This window comes from Prionailurus viverrinus, chromosome D1, assembly GCF_022837055.1.
Source record: "Prionailurus viverrinus isolate Anna chromosome D1, UM_Priviv_1.0, whole genome shotgun sequence".
Lineage (NCBI taxonomy): Eukaryota > Metazoa > Chordata > Mammalia > Carnivora > Felidae > Prionailurus > Prionailurus viverrinus.
Window position 1 is genome coordinate 7,077,602 of NC_062570.1, and position 16,028 is coordinate 7,093,629.

The following is a 16,028-nucleotide window of genomic DNA, read 5'->3' on the forward strand; positions in this document are numbered from 1 at the left end:
AAGTACTGATAAAAAGAGAGTCTTAAAAACAGCAAAAGACAACAGCTACATTCAAGAGAAACCCCAGAAGGCTATCAGCTAATTTTTCAGCCGAAATTTTGCAGGCCAGAAGGGAGTGGCAGGATGTATTTGAAGTGCTGAAAGGAAAAAACCTACAACCAAGAATACCTTACCCAGCAAGGTTATCACGTGGGAGTGAAGGAAAGGTCACTCCCAGAAAAACAAAAGGTAAAGAAGTTCATCACACTAAACCACTTTTTGAAGAAATGTTAATGGGAATTGTTTAAGTTGAAAGAAGAGGCTGTAGCTAGAAGTAAGAAAATTATGAAAGGAAAAATGTTACAGGTAAAAGCAAACATACAATAATGATAATGATAGATTAACCACTAATAAAGCCAGTATGGAGGATAAAACACAAAAACAATAAAATCAATTATGTCTATAAAAATTAGTCAAGGGATACAAAAAAATAAAAAGATGTAAAATATGCCACTATAGACATAAAACATGGAGGAAGGAGTAAAAATTGAGTGCTTTAATGGTGTGTTTGAACTTAAGTGACCATCAACTTAATATAGACAGCTATACACATAGGATGTTATATATGAAACCCATGGTAACCACAAATCAAAAAACTCTGATACGCAAAAAAAATAAGGAGAAATTGATCAAAACATACACTAAAGAAAGCCATCAAACCACAAGGAAACAGAGCAAGAGAGCAAAAAAGGACAGAGAACTAAAAACCATAAAACAATCAACAAAATGGCAACAAGTATATACTTGTCAGTAATTACTTGAAATGTAAATGGATGAAATGTTCCAATCAAAAGACACATGGTGACAAAATGGATAAACCACCAGACCACCCCCCCTAAAAAAACACAAGACCCATGTATGTGTTGCCTGCACGAGATCACTTCAAACCTAAAGACACGCACAGGCCGAAAGTGAAGGAATGGAGAAAGAGATTCTATGCAAATAGAAGTGGAACAAAAGATGGAGTAGCAATACTTTTCCAGACAAGATAAATTTTAAAACAAAGACTTTCACAAGACAAAGAAAGGCATTACATAAAGATAGAAGGGATCCGTCCAAAAAGACTATACAACAACCGTAAATATCTATGCACTCAACACAGAAGCACCTAAATACATAAAGCAAATATTAATAGACATAAAGGAAAAACAGGCAAGAGTTAAACACCCTATCGAATCAATGAATAGATCACCCAGACAGAAAACCAACAAGGAAACAGTGGCTTTACATAACACATTAGACCAGACAGACCTAACAGATGTATACAGAACATTCCATCCAAACACAGAAGAATATACATTATTTTCAAGTGCACATGGAGTATTCTCTAATATAGATCACGTTAGGCCACAAAATAAGTCTCAATAAATTTAAGAAGACTGAAATCATATCAAGCATCTTGTTTCCTCACGACAGTATGAAACTAGAAATCAATCACGAGAAAAAAAAAACAACTAAAAGAACCCACAAAAACATGGAGGCTAAACAATATGCTACTAAAAAACCTATGGGTCAACAAATAAATGAAGAAGAAATTTAAAAAAATACATGGACACAAATAACAATGAAAATATAGTGGTCAAAAAACCTTTGAGACACAGTGAAAATAGTTCTAAGAGGGAAGTTTATAATGATACAGGCCTAAATCAAGATCAAGAAAAATCAAACGTTACACCTAAAGGAACTAAAAAATGTAAGAACAAACGAAGCCCAAAGCTAGTGCAAGGAAAACAAAAAAGAGTGGAAATACATAAAATAGAGATTAAAAGAACAATAGAAAGGATCAGTGAAACTAAACACTGGTTCTTTGAAAAAATAAAGTTAATAAACCTTAGTAAGACTCATCAATAAAAAAAGAGAACTCAAGTAAAATCAGAAATGAAGGAGGAGAAATAATAACTGACATCCCATGAAGTACAAAGGATTATAAGAGAATATAATGGAAAATATATGCCAACAAGTTAGACAACCTAAAAAAAATGAATAAATTCCTAGACACACATAACCTTCTGATCTGAGTCAGGAAGAAGTAGACGGGTGCTTGGGTGGCTCAAGTGGTTAAGCGTCTGACTTTGGCTCAGGTCATGATTTCAGAGTTCGTGGGTTCGAGCCCCACGTTGGGCTCTGTGCCAACAGCTCAGAGCCTGGAGCCTGTTTCGGATTCTGTGTCTCCCTCTCTTTCTCTGACCCTCCCTGGCTCAAGCTCTGTCCCTCTTGCTCTCAAAAATAAATAAACATTAACAACAACAACAAAAAGAAATTTAAAAAAAGGAAGTAGAAAATCTGAACAAACCAATTACCAACCAGTAATGAAATTGAATCAGTAATAACAAAAACACCTAACAAACAAAAGTCCAGGGTCAGATAGCTTCATAGGTGAATTCTACCAAACTTTTAAAGAAGAACGAATACCTATTCTTCTGAAACTACTCCAAAAAAAAGGGAGAGGAAAACTTCCAAATTCATTCTATGAGACCAGCATTACCCTGATACCAAAACCAGACAAAGACACCACACAAAAAACTATAGGCCAGTATCTCTGATGAACACAGATGCAAAAATAACCAACAAAAATTTAGCAAACCAAATCCAACAAGACATTAAAAGGATCATTCACCATGATCAAGTAGGATTTATTCCAAGATGCAAGGGTGGTTCATATTCATAACTCAATTAAGGTGATACATAACTTTAACAAGAGGAAGGATAGAAACTGTACGATCCTCTCAAAAGATGCAGTTAAAGCATCTGGCAAAATACAACATCTTTCACCATAAAAACTCTCAACAACATAGGCATAGTAGGAACATACCTTATAAAGTTCATAAATGAATACTCCCCAGCTAACATCATCCTCAATGGTGAAAAACTGACAGCTTTTCTTCTAGGATCAGGAACAAGATAAGGGTGTTCACTCTCACCACTTTTATTCAGCATAGTGTTGGGAAGTCCGAGCTGTAGGAACCAGACAAGAAAAATAAATAAATAAATAAATAAATAAATAAATAAATAAATAAATAAGAGGCTTCCAAATTCTAAGAAAAGAGTAAAACTGTCACTATTTGCAGATGACATGACACTGTATATAGAAAACCAGAAAGACTGCCAAAAAAAACCGATTAGAACTCATAAATGAATTCACTAATCTTCCAGAACACAAAATTAACATACAGATATCTGTTGTGTCTCTATACGCTAAGAATGAAGAAGCAGAAAGATAAATTAAGGAATCAATCTTTTTCACAATTGCACTAAATATAGGAATAAACTTAACCAAGGAGGTGAAAGACCTTCACTCTGAAAACTGTAAGGCATTGATGAAAGAAACTGAGGACAACACAAATGGAAAGATATACCATGCTTGTACATTGGAAGAATATTATTAAAATATCCATACCACCCAGAGCAATCTACAGATTTATTGCAACCCTTACCAAAACACCTATAGCATTTTCCACAGAACTAGAACATACAATCCTAAAATTTGTATGGACCACAAAGGACCCTGAATAGCCAAAGCAATCTTGAGAGAGAACTAAGCTAGCAGTTTCACAATCCCAGATTCCAAAATATACTACAAAGCTATAATAACCAAAATAGTATGGCAATGGCACAAAAATAAACATACAGATCAATGGAACAGGATACACAGCCCAGAAATAAACCCATGCTTATATGGTCAATTAATTTATGACAAAGGAGTTGAGAATATAAAACAGGGAAAAGACAATTGGGGAAACTGGACAGCCACATTCAAAATAACGAAATGACCACTTTTTTTTTTAATTTTTTTTAACGTTTATTTATTTTTGAGACAGAGAGAGACAGAGCATGAACGGGGGAGGGTCAGAGAGAGGGAGACACAGAATCTGAAACAGGCTCCAGGCTCTGAGCTGTCAGCACATAGCCCGACGCGGGGCTCGAACTCACGGACCATGAGATCATGACCTGAGCCGAAGTCGGCCACTTAACCAACTGAGCCACCCAGGCGCCCCCGAAATGACCACGCTCTTAAACCACACATAAAAATAAGCTCCAAGTGAATTACAGACTTATTTGTGAGATGTGAAACCATGATACTCCTAGAAGAAAACATAGGTAGTAAGCTCTTAGACATAAGCGTTAGCAATGTATTTATGGATATGTCTCCTCAGGCAAAGGAAACAAAAGCAAGAATAAACTACTGAGACTACGGCAAAATAAAAAGCACGGCAAAGGAAGCTATCAACAAAACAAAAAGGCAACCTACTGAATGGGAGAAGATATTTGCAAATGATAGATACTAATAACAGGTTAACATCCAGAATATGTAAAGAACTTATACAACTCAACAGCAAAAAACTAAATAATCTGATTTTAAAATGGACAGAAGACCTAATAGACATTTTTCCAAAGAAGACATACAGATGGCCAACAGTCATATAAAAAGATGGTCAGCATCACTCATCGTCAGGGAAATGGAAATCAAAACCACAATGAGATACCACCTTACATGTATCAGAATAGCTAGAATCAAAGACAAAAAATAATATGCTGAAAGGATGTGGAGAAAAGGGAACCTCAGGCATTCTCAGTGGGAATGTTAATTTGTGCAAACATCGTGCAGTACAGTGTAGAGGGTCCTCAAAAAAAATAAAAATAGAATTATCATATGATCCCATAATTCCACTATTTATTCAAAGAAAATGAAAACATTAATTTGAAAAGATGTATGCACTATTTTTATTGCAGCATTATTTATAATAGCAATGTGATACACACACACACATACACACACACACACACACACACACTGGAATTTTTTTTTAAGTTTACTTATTTTGAGAAAGACAGAGAGCTTGCATGTGCACCTAAGTGGGGGAAAGGCAGAGAGAGAGGGAGAGAATCCTAAGCAGCACAGAGCCCAATGTGGGGTTGATCACAAACTCTGAGATCATGACCTGATCCGAAATCAAGAGTCAGCTGCTTAAGTGACTGAGCCACCCAGGTGCCACACACACTAGAATATTACTTGGACATAAAAAAAAGTGAAATCTTGCCATTCGTGACAACATGGATGGACCTTGAGATATTATTATATGCTAAGTGAAATAAGTCAAAGACAAACACTACATAATTCCACTTATATGTGGAATCTAAAAACAAAACAAAAAAATAAACAGTTTAAATACAGAGAACAAACTGGTGGTTGCTGAAAGGAGGTGGATGGGGGGTGTTGATCAAAATAGATGGAGATTAAGAGGCACAAACTTCCAGATATAAAATAAATAAGGATATGAAACAGTAGTTGTGGGCAATGGTGACTGTTGTATACATTGATAGAATTGTCAAATCAGTATCTTCTGTACCTGAAACTAATATAACACTGTATGTCAATTATGCTCCAATGATAAATTAAAAAAAAAAGAATAAAAAACAGGTTCTTACAAAATAGAGTTTGCCTTAGCAGTTCCCTCTCACAGGTATTTCCCAAGACAAAAGAAAACATATGTTCCCACAAAGACTCTACATGAGTGTTCACAGCATCTTCATTCATAACGATCCCAAACTGGAAACAACCGAACGTCCATCAACTGGTGAATGGATAAACAAACTGTGGTAAAGCCATACAATGGAACACTAGTTATTAAAAGAGGAATGAGCTACTGATAAGAGCGACAAGATGAATCTCAAAAGCATTATGCTAAATGAAAGAAGCTAAACCAAGGAAGGCTACATATAGAATCATTCCATTTACATGACATTCTAGCAAAGGCAGAAGTGTAGTGATTGAAAGATCAGTGGTTTCCAGGGGCTCAAGGTGAAATGAGTGGATTGACTCCAGATGCATAATCTGGGGATGACAGAATTACTATCTAGCTTGAATGTGAAATTGACATGAATGTATACATTTGTCGAAACTCAAACTGAATACTCAAAATGGGTAGATGTAAATCATAGCTCAAGAAATCTGATTTTTTTTCTTAAATATATAGTAGATCCTCTGAATGATGTGGGTTTTTTTTTTAAATACTTGAGGGTACAAGCCCCTAGTCTATTAGGCTTATATATAGATATTTTTTTAATGTTTATTTATTTTGAGAAAGAGCGTGTGCACAAGTGTGTGAGGGGGCAGAGAGAGAGAGTCCCAAGCAGGCTCTGCACTCTCAGCACAGAGCCCCACATTGGACTCGCTCTCATGAACCTCAAGATCATGACCTGAAATCAAGAGTCGGACGCTTAACCGACTGAGCCACCCAGGCTTTTAAAGGTATAGTGTGATGGGGTGCCTGGGTGGCTCAGTCGGTTGAGCGTCCGACTCTTGATTTCAGCTCAGGTCATGATGCCAGGGTACTGGGATCAAGTCCTGTGTCCAGCTTCGTGCTGAGCATGGAACCTATTTGGAATTCTCTCTCTCTCCCTGTCCCTCTATCCCACTTGCACACATGCTCTCTCTAAAATACAAAATAATAAAGACCCAGAATGACCAGTGTGATGAGGGCTCATAGCAAAGGATGCTTCTGGGAACACACAGTAATTCAGACGTGAAGGATATGGGAGGCCCAGCAGTTACCTCCACTCCTCTACTCCTCCCCCTGTGGAAGATGAAAGACAGATTTTTGCTCTTCTAGCTCCTTGAGCTAAGAGTGCCCCGTGACCTAGTTTCATTTCAAGGATGCCTGAGGTGACTAACGCTGGGACTTCTGGTTGGGCTTTTGCTTTTCAGATAAAAGGAAAACTTGTTACACTGCCCTTATTCCTTTTAGATTATTTATTAATTTTTTTTTAACATTTATTCATTTTTGAGAGACAGAGACAGAGCATGAGTGGGGGAGGGGCAGAGAGAGAGGGCAACACAGAATCCGAAGCAGGCTCCAGACTCCGAGCTGTCAGCACAGAGCCCGACGTGGGGCTCGAACTCACTGACCAACAACCTGACCCCAAGATCATGACCTGACTCGAAGCTGGACGCTTAACAGACTGAGCCACCCAAGTGCCCCTTTCCTTTTTTAAATGGAAAAAGAGCTCTGACATGAACACCCGAAGAATGCTTCAAGAAGAAAATCCAAAGATTTTTTTTTTTGCACCTAAATGTATTTATTTACGTGTGACTGTGAGATTACTGCAGTTTCTTCGAATACAAGGAATAATTTCTACACTTTCATGACCGTTGTTTTGAGTCTGATGTCTTATTTCTCTTTAGGCTTCCTTATTTACTTGAGGTAGACAGATTCTGTGCCAAGAACACACAAGTCATTCCAGTCAGAGTAAACGATCTCTTGACAGTAACTGATGGAGTCGGGGTGAAGGGCTACCGCTCAGGAAAGCGGAGAACTTTATACTCCGTAAGTGAGATCGGGTGATAGTCTAGGAAAATTTGGTTTTTCATAAAAACTTCCATCTAAAGTATCTTCTGGGATTCCCAATTTCTCCTCTGATATATCTGCACAGTCGTATCCTTGTTTCCGTGCTTGCTCAAATGGGAAACCTAGAGAGAAATGACAAATGTTTAGAAAGGTGTCACATGTAAGGTGTAGACTCATTCAATATGCTACTCACTATATGCCACGTAAGGTCCTTTTCCCATCCCTTCCTACCCTGCTTCAAGCAGGCACTTTTCTATCCTACTACTTAACTGAAACCATACGTGTCTCAAGTTTCTCAGTTCATCCTACTTTTCACTACCATAGAGGTCCATGGTCTACAAAAGGTTCTGCAGGACCTGGATTTGAGGTTTGATCCGCTACTAAGTAGCTGTGTAATTTGGGGCAAGTTACTTAGCCTCTCCATGTCCTCATCTGTAAAACGGGGATAGTAATAGCACATACGTACCTCATAATCATGAGAATTAAGTGCGATGGTGCATGTAAAAAAACTGCGTTTTAGTTAGTTTGACATTTAGCTAGTGCTCCATGATTATTAGCTCACGGTTCCAGAGAAAAGGTTCCAAACCTTCTCGTGATTTGATTTCCTCGTGCTTCTTGGAGTAATGACACACATTCTCTCCTCTTCTCCCATGCCACCAACCACCACGCGTCATCTTCCACTGACTTCGCTCATAGTGCAAATCTCCACCACTCGATTCTATGCCCCTTCCAATGACCATGCTATCACTTTGCTTCTCTTCACAGTAACCTCTTTTAACTCAGTATTTATATTCTCTGCTTCGGTTTTTATACTTGTCATTCCTTCATATTCTTTCCTCTGCCATTGAGGACCTACTACTTGCTACATACTGGGGATTTAGTATCAAAGAGACAAATCCCTGCAGTCAAGTCAGGGTAGTTACCTACAGCTGTTCTCTAGAAGGCCATCAACTCCATGAAAGCCCTCGAGCGGAAACCACCGCAGAGCATTTCTGAGGAACAGGCAAGAGAGGCTGGTGATGCAGGTTTGGGAGTGAGGGGGGGGCCTGCAGGGCGTAAGAGTGGAAGGGTGGCCAGAGGCGGAGCCAGAAGGCCATGATGACGTCAGGGTTTTATTTCAAAAGCAGTGGAAAATTAGGAGAAGCTGCAGAAGGTCCTTGTCGTTAAAGAGCATGGTTTCTGAAGCTAGCCTGCCTCAGTTCAAATCCCAGCCATCCCAGGAACTGACTGGGTGACCTTGAGCAAGTAACTTGGTATCTCTTTGCTCATCTGTAACAGGAACCTCGTCTCACTGAGTTGTTCTGAAAATTAAACGAGTTAATCTTATAAAGCGCTTTCAGACAGCACTTCACACAGTAATTGAAAGAGAAGATTTTGTTAAACAAATGCTTTAACTGTACTGATTTAAATCTGTAAAAGATCATTACCTATTGTGAGGGGAGCACCCTGGCTGCTTACCAGTTTGGAGGCTGTTGGGAGAAGCCTGAAGTGGATGAAGGATGCTTGGACCGTGGGGGCGGCTCTGGCTCGGAAATAAGTGGGTAGGTTGAGGCGAATGACAGCTGACGCTTAGGGAGTACGTGTTACATTCGAGGCGCCATTCTAAGCTCTTCACATGTATTATCTCTTATTACCTCACAACGACCTAAGAGCTGCCACTGTTATTCTCATTTTAGAGATGGGGAAACCGAGCTGGTAACTTCCCCAGGATCACGCAGCCAGTACACTGTAGGGCCAGAAATCAAAGCCAGGCAGCCTGAATCAACACCCCACCAGTGTAACCTCTCTGCTGTACTGCCTCTCACTGGCGATCGCAGGACAGAACCCGGACCCCCAGAATGTACAATAACCCCAATTAGGCATTAGCTATGTTAGGACTAGTGATATTTCTAGGACATGAGACTATGCCTCCTCAACATGCTATCCGCGGCAGCACAATGGCGACACAGGGCCTCAAGAACACTCCTAACATTTTGAGGCGTTTATTTTGCCAAATGAAGCTTGCTCATTAAAAATAATTATGGAAACCATGAGAGAAGCAACTTTTTAAGGGGAGGATTCATTTCTTGAAACCATTTTTCCAACCTAAATAAAACAAAATTTTCTTCTATTCCCAAATAACAATCTTACACATAAAGGTACAAATGACTTGGCAAATTCATTGGTGTCTCTGCACAGTGTAGGGTGCTGAAATGCTAGGTGCTTCGAAGCATGTCCGTGTGTGGAATGTATCATTTTCTTCATAAGAATTTCCCATAAAGTATTACTAAAAGTCACCTACTTTTTTAAAAATTTACATTCAAGTTAGTTAACATCCAGTGTAGTCTTGGCTTCAGGAGCAGAAACTGGTGATTCACCTCTTACATATGACACCCGGTGCTCATCCCGAAAAGTGCCCTCCTCGACGTCCGTCACCCATCTGGCCCATCCCCCAGCCACCTCCCCTCCAGCAACCCTCAAAATCACCTACTTTTGAAGTTAGCTGAAGAGTTGCTTGTAGCAATTTCCTTCCAGTTGGCAATATACCTAAGCACATTATATGGGCATTCATTAAACTGAATCAACGTATTAGTAATCAACTGATCCATTAGTACGTGTTAGACTACTTCTAAAATTCCACTTTCTCTATGAAATCTTGAACTGATGCCAACTAATTCACAGGTGCAAATGTCTAATTCTCATGACTTTTCCATGTCCAACTAACTCTCATGTATCTAAAGTAACCCCTAGAACAAGGAATTGGAGGAGGAATAAAAATGGTGCCTACCATCTACCATATTCGTGCCCTCTGAGCTCGTCCAGCACACATCATCTCATTTTATCCTGTTTCCTTCTTGCAAGATCATGTCCTCAATTGAGGGCATACTAAGATCTTAATTTCTAAATTAAAAGTACAAACAGAAAATTCTCTGGGAGGGAAAAAGTCAGGGGAAAACAACAACAACAACAACCCAACAAACTTTCTCCTTGGCTCTGGATTGCCAGACTTACGGTTTCCAGCATGTCAACGGAAATGAAAAGTGTGTGCTTTATGATCTTACTGGGACAACAATGCTACCTTTGTCGTGTCCCGTAAATATGAGCAATGACACTTAAATCAAGCACAACTTCAGGGCTGCCACATCTGTTCCCTAAACAGGTAGACAAGGCAGCCCAGGAAGAGGTAGAACAGGAAGGGATAAGGCTACCTGATGAGCTACAAAGAGGAGGTTAAGATGCCTTTCAAGAGGCAGGTTTCCTGAGACTTACCCTATTTCATCTTAGGCTCTGCACCCCCCTTTCCCAAGCCTCCTTGAAATCACGTAAGGAGGTGGTTGCACCCAAGAAATCAAGTAAGGAGTTGGTACCAAAAGGTGCTGAAAAGGGACCTCGTAGAGCAAAAATGAGAATTCTGAATCATATAATTCAGAAAACTCTGTGATTTTTCAAGTATTTATATATTCCATGTGAATTTTTAGTTCTGCTGTTTCTGAAGTTTTGTTGTTGTTGGTATAGGAAGGTATATATTATCCAAGAGTATTTAATTAAAACAAAGTATCGTGTCTAATTTGTCTCCTTCCTGTTACTGGTACCTTTGCTCCAAGAACTTTATAGCCTTAAATGGGTGCTCCTGGGTTACTGTCACATGAAAAAGGTGCAACAAAACAGAAGGCAGTGGAAACTCCCTCCAGGATGTCTTGGTAGACAATTCAATCTGGCTTGACCTTAAATTCAGGTAAATTCAGGGTGCTTGGGGGACTCAGTCAGCTGAGCGTGCGTTTCTTGGTTTTGGCTCAGGTCATGATCCCAGTTTCGTGAGGTCAAGCCCTGTGTCTGGCTCTGTGCTGGTTGGTGGTGCAGAGCCCGCTTGGGATTCATTCATTCATTCTCTCTCTCTCTTTCTCTCTCTCTCTCTCTCTCTCTCTCTCCCTCTCCCGCTCCCTCTCCCCCCCTCCTCCGCTCTTGCTGTCTCTGTTTCTTTCAAAATAAATAAATAAACTTAAAAAAAAAACTTTAGACCAATTCCATCCTCAGTGGTTGCTCGGATAGGAGTGCTATCAGGTGTTGGTCAATCATCCTCCTTCCTTGGGTTCATATACTGAAAGTTCTCATTCCACTTTCAAGGAACCAAGATAAAGGACCTTCAATCAATTTATTCTATGACCTAACAGTCTGGGGCACAAACATATCTCATCTTTAAGCTGATCGATAACCCTGTTCTACCTGCGATTAGGACATGAATTTATTTAATTGATAAAAATTTATAAAAAATTTTTTCTCATCATGAACATACCAGCTGTAACTGATAAGAAATCTAAGTTTTACAAACAGAAGCAACAATCTAATGAGAGCATTACCATGCTGCGTATATCGTAGAGCTCATCTGTCTTTCCCACGAAGATATTTTTGGAACTTTTTTTTACAGAATAAAGTGTATATGGAATCTATGCTGAATCCCTCAGAAATCTACACTTAACATCTTAATGGCCCAGGCAAAGTCCCTGGCTATAAAGGCCACTTAACTACACATCTTAGATATCAAAGGAGCAGCTCCAGACATGGAGACTACCCATAACACACACGGGCAAAGAGCTCTCACCAACAGGATTCACAGAATATCAGGAGACAAAGCTAGTCCAGCAGCTGACCATGTAACAGGTTATGTCAAAATTCACTTGCAGGTTTGAAAAATAGGAAGACCCTGGAAGAGGAACAACCATCTTGATAGAGAAGATGACCCTGAAGTCCAGCGGGATAAACGCTGGCAACAGTCACCGTGGCCATCCTGTGGGTGAGTTGGTGACGCTAACACAAGGACTGTTTTACATTCTAAGTGCCTGCAGCAACATATCTGTGGATACCACAGAAGGACAACAGTACTCATCAGTGTACTTGAGTCCAGGAGTTAAGTTGACTCTGCCTATTCTTTAAAGTACATAATAACAATATTGTACTCAGTTGGTACTGTTATAATGTGCGTCATAAGACGCACATGACGGTTCCCAGTGAAGGGTCCATCTGTCATACCAGGGGCTGGCACACAAGCCTTTTGGGAAGAGACAGGCTTGTACCATTCAACATCAATGTTCAACACATTTATGTCATTCTAATGCTCTGACTATTGAAAACTGTCCACAGATTTCAGTGGCTACAAATTTTCCTGAAGGGAAATGTCAGACTCTGAAATTCTCAACAAACTAGGTGTCATTGAGACAGCTACGAACATCTAAATGACTACAAAGATCTAACAAAGAGAAGACTGTGAAGACCATGAATATGCTGTGGAAAAGGTACTTACACCTGACATCTGCCATTAGTAGCGGAGGGTCTTTGCAAGTTTGGTCTTGCCTGAGATAATCAGTAGCTTGAGCTCAGTAATGTTAATGAAATATTCCCAAATTATCATGCTGGATTCCTGGGAAACTTTTGTTGTCCAGGGCCCAATAGGAAAAGTTAGAATACTGTAACACAGCACTAAAGAAAGCCATCAAACCATACAAAAGAAAGCAAGAGAACAAGAAAGGAACAGAAAAGAACTACAAAAACGAGCAGAAAAAAATTAACAAAATGGCAGTAAGTGTTTACCTATGAACAAGTTCTTTAAATGAAAACTGACTAAACATTCCAATCAAAAGACAAAGGGCGAGGAAATGGATTAAAACACAAGACCTATATGCTGCCTGTAAGAAATCACTTCAAACTAAAGACACATATAGACTGAAAGTGAAGGCATGGAATAATGCAAATTGAAGCAGAAAAAAAGCCAGGGTAGCAATATTTATATCAGACAAGATAGACTTTAAAACAAAGAAGCAAGGGACAAAGAATGGCATTACACAATGATGAAGGGATCAATCCAACAAGATGATATAACCATTGTAAATATCTCTGCACCCAACACAGAGGCATCTAGCAAATGTTAACAGATATGAAGGGAGAAACAGACAATTATATAATAATACTAGGGGATTTTAACACCACATCTATGTCAATGGCCAGACTGCCCACACGGAAAATCAATAAGAAAACAGTGCAAATTGGTGCAGCCGCTCTGGAAAGCAATGTGGAGGTTCCTCAGAAAATTAAAAATAGACCTACCCTATGACCCAGCAATAGCACTGCTAGGAATTTATCCAAGGGATACAGGAGTACTGATGCATAGGGGCACTTGTACCCCAATGTTTATAGCAGCACTCTCAACAATAGCCAAATTATGGAAAGAGCCTAAATGTCCATCAACTGATGAATGGATAAAGAAATTGTGGTTTATATACACAATGGAATACTATGTGGCAATGAGAAAAAATGAAATATGGCCTTTTGTAGCAACGTGGATGGAACTGGAGAGTGTGATGTTAAGTGAAATAAGCCATACAGAGAAAGACAGATACCATATGGTTTCACTCTTATGTGGATCCTGAGAAACTTAACAGAAACCCATGGGGGAGGGGAAGAAAAAAAAAAAGAGGTTAGAGTGGGAGAGAGCCAAAGCATAAGAGACTGTTAAAAACTGAGAACAAACTGAGGGTTGATGGGGGGTGGGAGGGAGGGGAGGGTGGGTGATGGGTATTGAGGAGGGCACCTTTTGGGATGAGCACTGGGTGTTGTATGGAAACCAATTTGACAATAAATTTCATATATTGAAAAAAAAAAAAAAGAAAAAGAAAACAGTGGCTCTGAACGATATATTAGACCAGATGAAGCTAACAGATGTCTAGAGAAAATTCCATCCAAATGCAGAATATGTATTCTTTTCAAGAGCATGCACAAAGGACATTCTCCAAGACAGATCAAATGTTAGACCACAAAGCCAGGCCAGAAAACAAGTGTTAATAAATTTACAAAGACTGAAATCACATCAAGCATCTTTTCTGACCACAACAGTATGAAACTAGAAATCAGTTAAAAAAAGAAAAAAACTGAAAAAAAAAATCACAAACACATGGAAGCTAAACAACATACTACTAAATAGCCAATGGGTCAACCAAGAAATCAGAGAGGAAATAAGAAATACACGGAAACAAATGAAAATGAAAGCACAACAGTCCAAAATCAGTGGGATGCAGCAAAGGCTGTTCTAAGAGGCAAGTTTATAGTAATTCAGGCCTAACTCAAGAGACAAGAAAAACCTCAAACAAGCTAGCTTACACCTAAGGAACCGAAAAAAAAAAAAAAAAGAACTAAGCCCAAAGCTAGTAAGAGGAAAAAATAATAAAGATTAGAGAGGAAATAAATAACATAGACACTAAAAGAAAAATAGAAAGGATCAATGGAACCAAGAGGTAGTTCTCTGAAAAGATCAACAAAACTGATAAACCTTTAGACTCATCAAGAAAAAAAGAGAATAAAATCAGAAATGAAGGAGAAATTACAGCAGATGCCCAAAATACAAAAGATTATAAGAGAATGTTATGTAAAATAAATGGATACATTCCTAGAAGCATACAATGTTCTAAAAGTGAATGAGGAAGAAATAGTAAAATTTGAACACGTCAATTACTAGTAATGAAAATGAATCAGTAATCAAAAACCTCTCAACAAACAAAAGTCCATGACTATACGCCTTCATACATGAATTCTACCAAACATTTAAAATTTTTTAATGCTTATTTATTTTTGGAGAGAGAGAGAGACAGAGTGAGAGCAGGGGAGGGGCAGAGACAGAGGGAGACACAGAATTTGAAGCAGGCTTCAGGCTCTGAGCTGTCAGCACAGAGCCAGACACAGGGCTTGAACCCACAAACCTGAGATCATGACCTGAGCTGAAGTTGCATGCTTAACCGACTGAGCCACCCAGGTGCCCCTACCAAACATTTTAAGAAAAGTTAATACGTATTCCTCTCAAATGTTCCAAAAAATAGAAGAGAAAGGAAAACTTCCAAATTCATTCTGTGAGGCCAGTATCACCCTGATACCAGAACCAGTCAGACATGACAGAAACACAAAACCAAACGAAACTGTGGGCTAATTGACCTGATAACATAGATGCAAAAATCCTCAACAAAATATTAACAAAGTGAATTCAATAATACACTGAAAGATTAATTCACCACAAGCAAGTGGGATTTAGTCTAGGGATGCAAAAGGGGCTCAGGAGCTGCAAATCAATATGATACATCATGTTAACAAGAAGAAGAAGAAAAAACATATGATCCTCTCAATAGACGGGAAAAAAACCATCTGACAAAATACAACATCATTCATGATAAAAAAAAAAAAAAACAACAACTCTCAAACAAGTGGGTTTAGAGGGAATATACCTCAATATAATAAAGGCTACATAGGAAAAACCCATAGCTCACAACGGTGAAAAACTGAGAGCCTTTCTTCCAAAATCAGGAACAAGGCAAGAACGTCTACTCACCACTTTTATTGAACATAGTACTCGAAGTCCTAGCCACAACAACAAAACAAGAAATAAAAGGCATCTAAATTGGTAAGGAAGAAGTCAAACTGTCACTATTTGCAGTTGACATGATACTATATATAGAAAACCTGAAGGACGCCACCAAAAAGCTATTAGAACTCATAAATGAGTTTAGCAAAGTTGCAGAATGCAAAATTAATATAATACAGAAATCTGTTGCATTTCTAAGCACTAATAATGAAGTAGCAGAAAGAGAAATTAAGAAAACAATTCCATGTACAACTGCACCAAAAAGA

The 16,028-nt window shown here is 38.9% G+C and overlaps 1 protein-coding gene across 6 annotated transcripts in view; it reads right to left on the bottom strand.

Annotated features, from left to right (window-relative positions):
- Positions 1-7,010: 7,010 nt before the first annotated feature.
- The window catches only part of CD1H11orf65 (chromosome D1 C11orf65 homolog), a 60,893-nt gene continuing 51,875 nt past the window's right edge, over positions 7,011-16,028 (bottom strand). For all 6 annotated transcript variants that reach the window (XM_047876788.1, XM_047876790.1, XM_047876785.1 and 3 more), the window contains 2 exons: positions 9,856-9,911; positions 7,011-7,507 (listed from right to left, as the gene is read on the bottom strand). In XM_047876788.1, the coding sequence (XP_047732744.1) occupies positions 7,356-7,507; positions 9,856-9,911 (208 nt within the window). In that variant the 3' untranslated portion in view covers positions 7,011-7,355. The remainder of the gene's footprint in view (positions 7,508-9,855; positions 9,912-16,028) is intronic.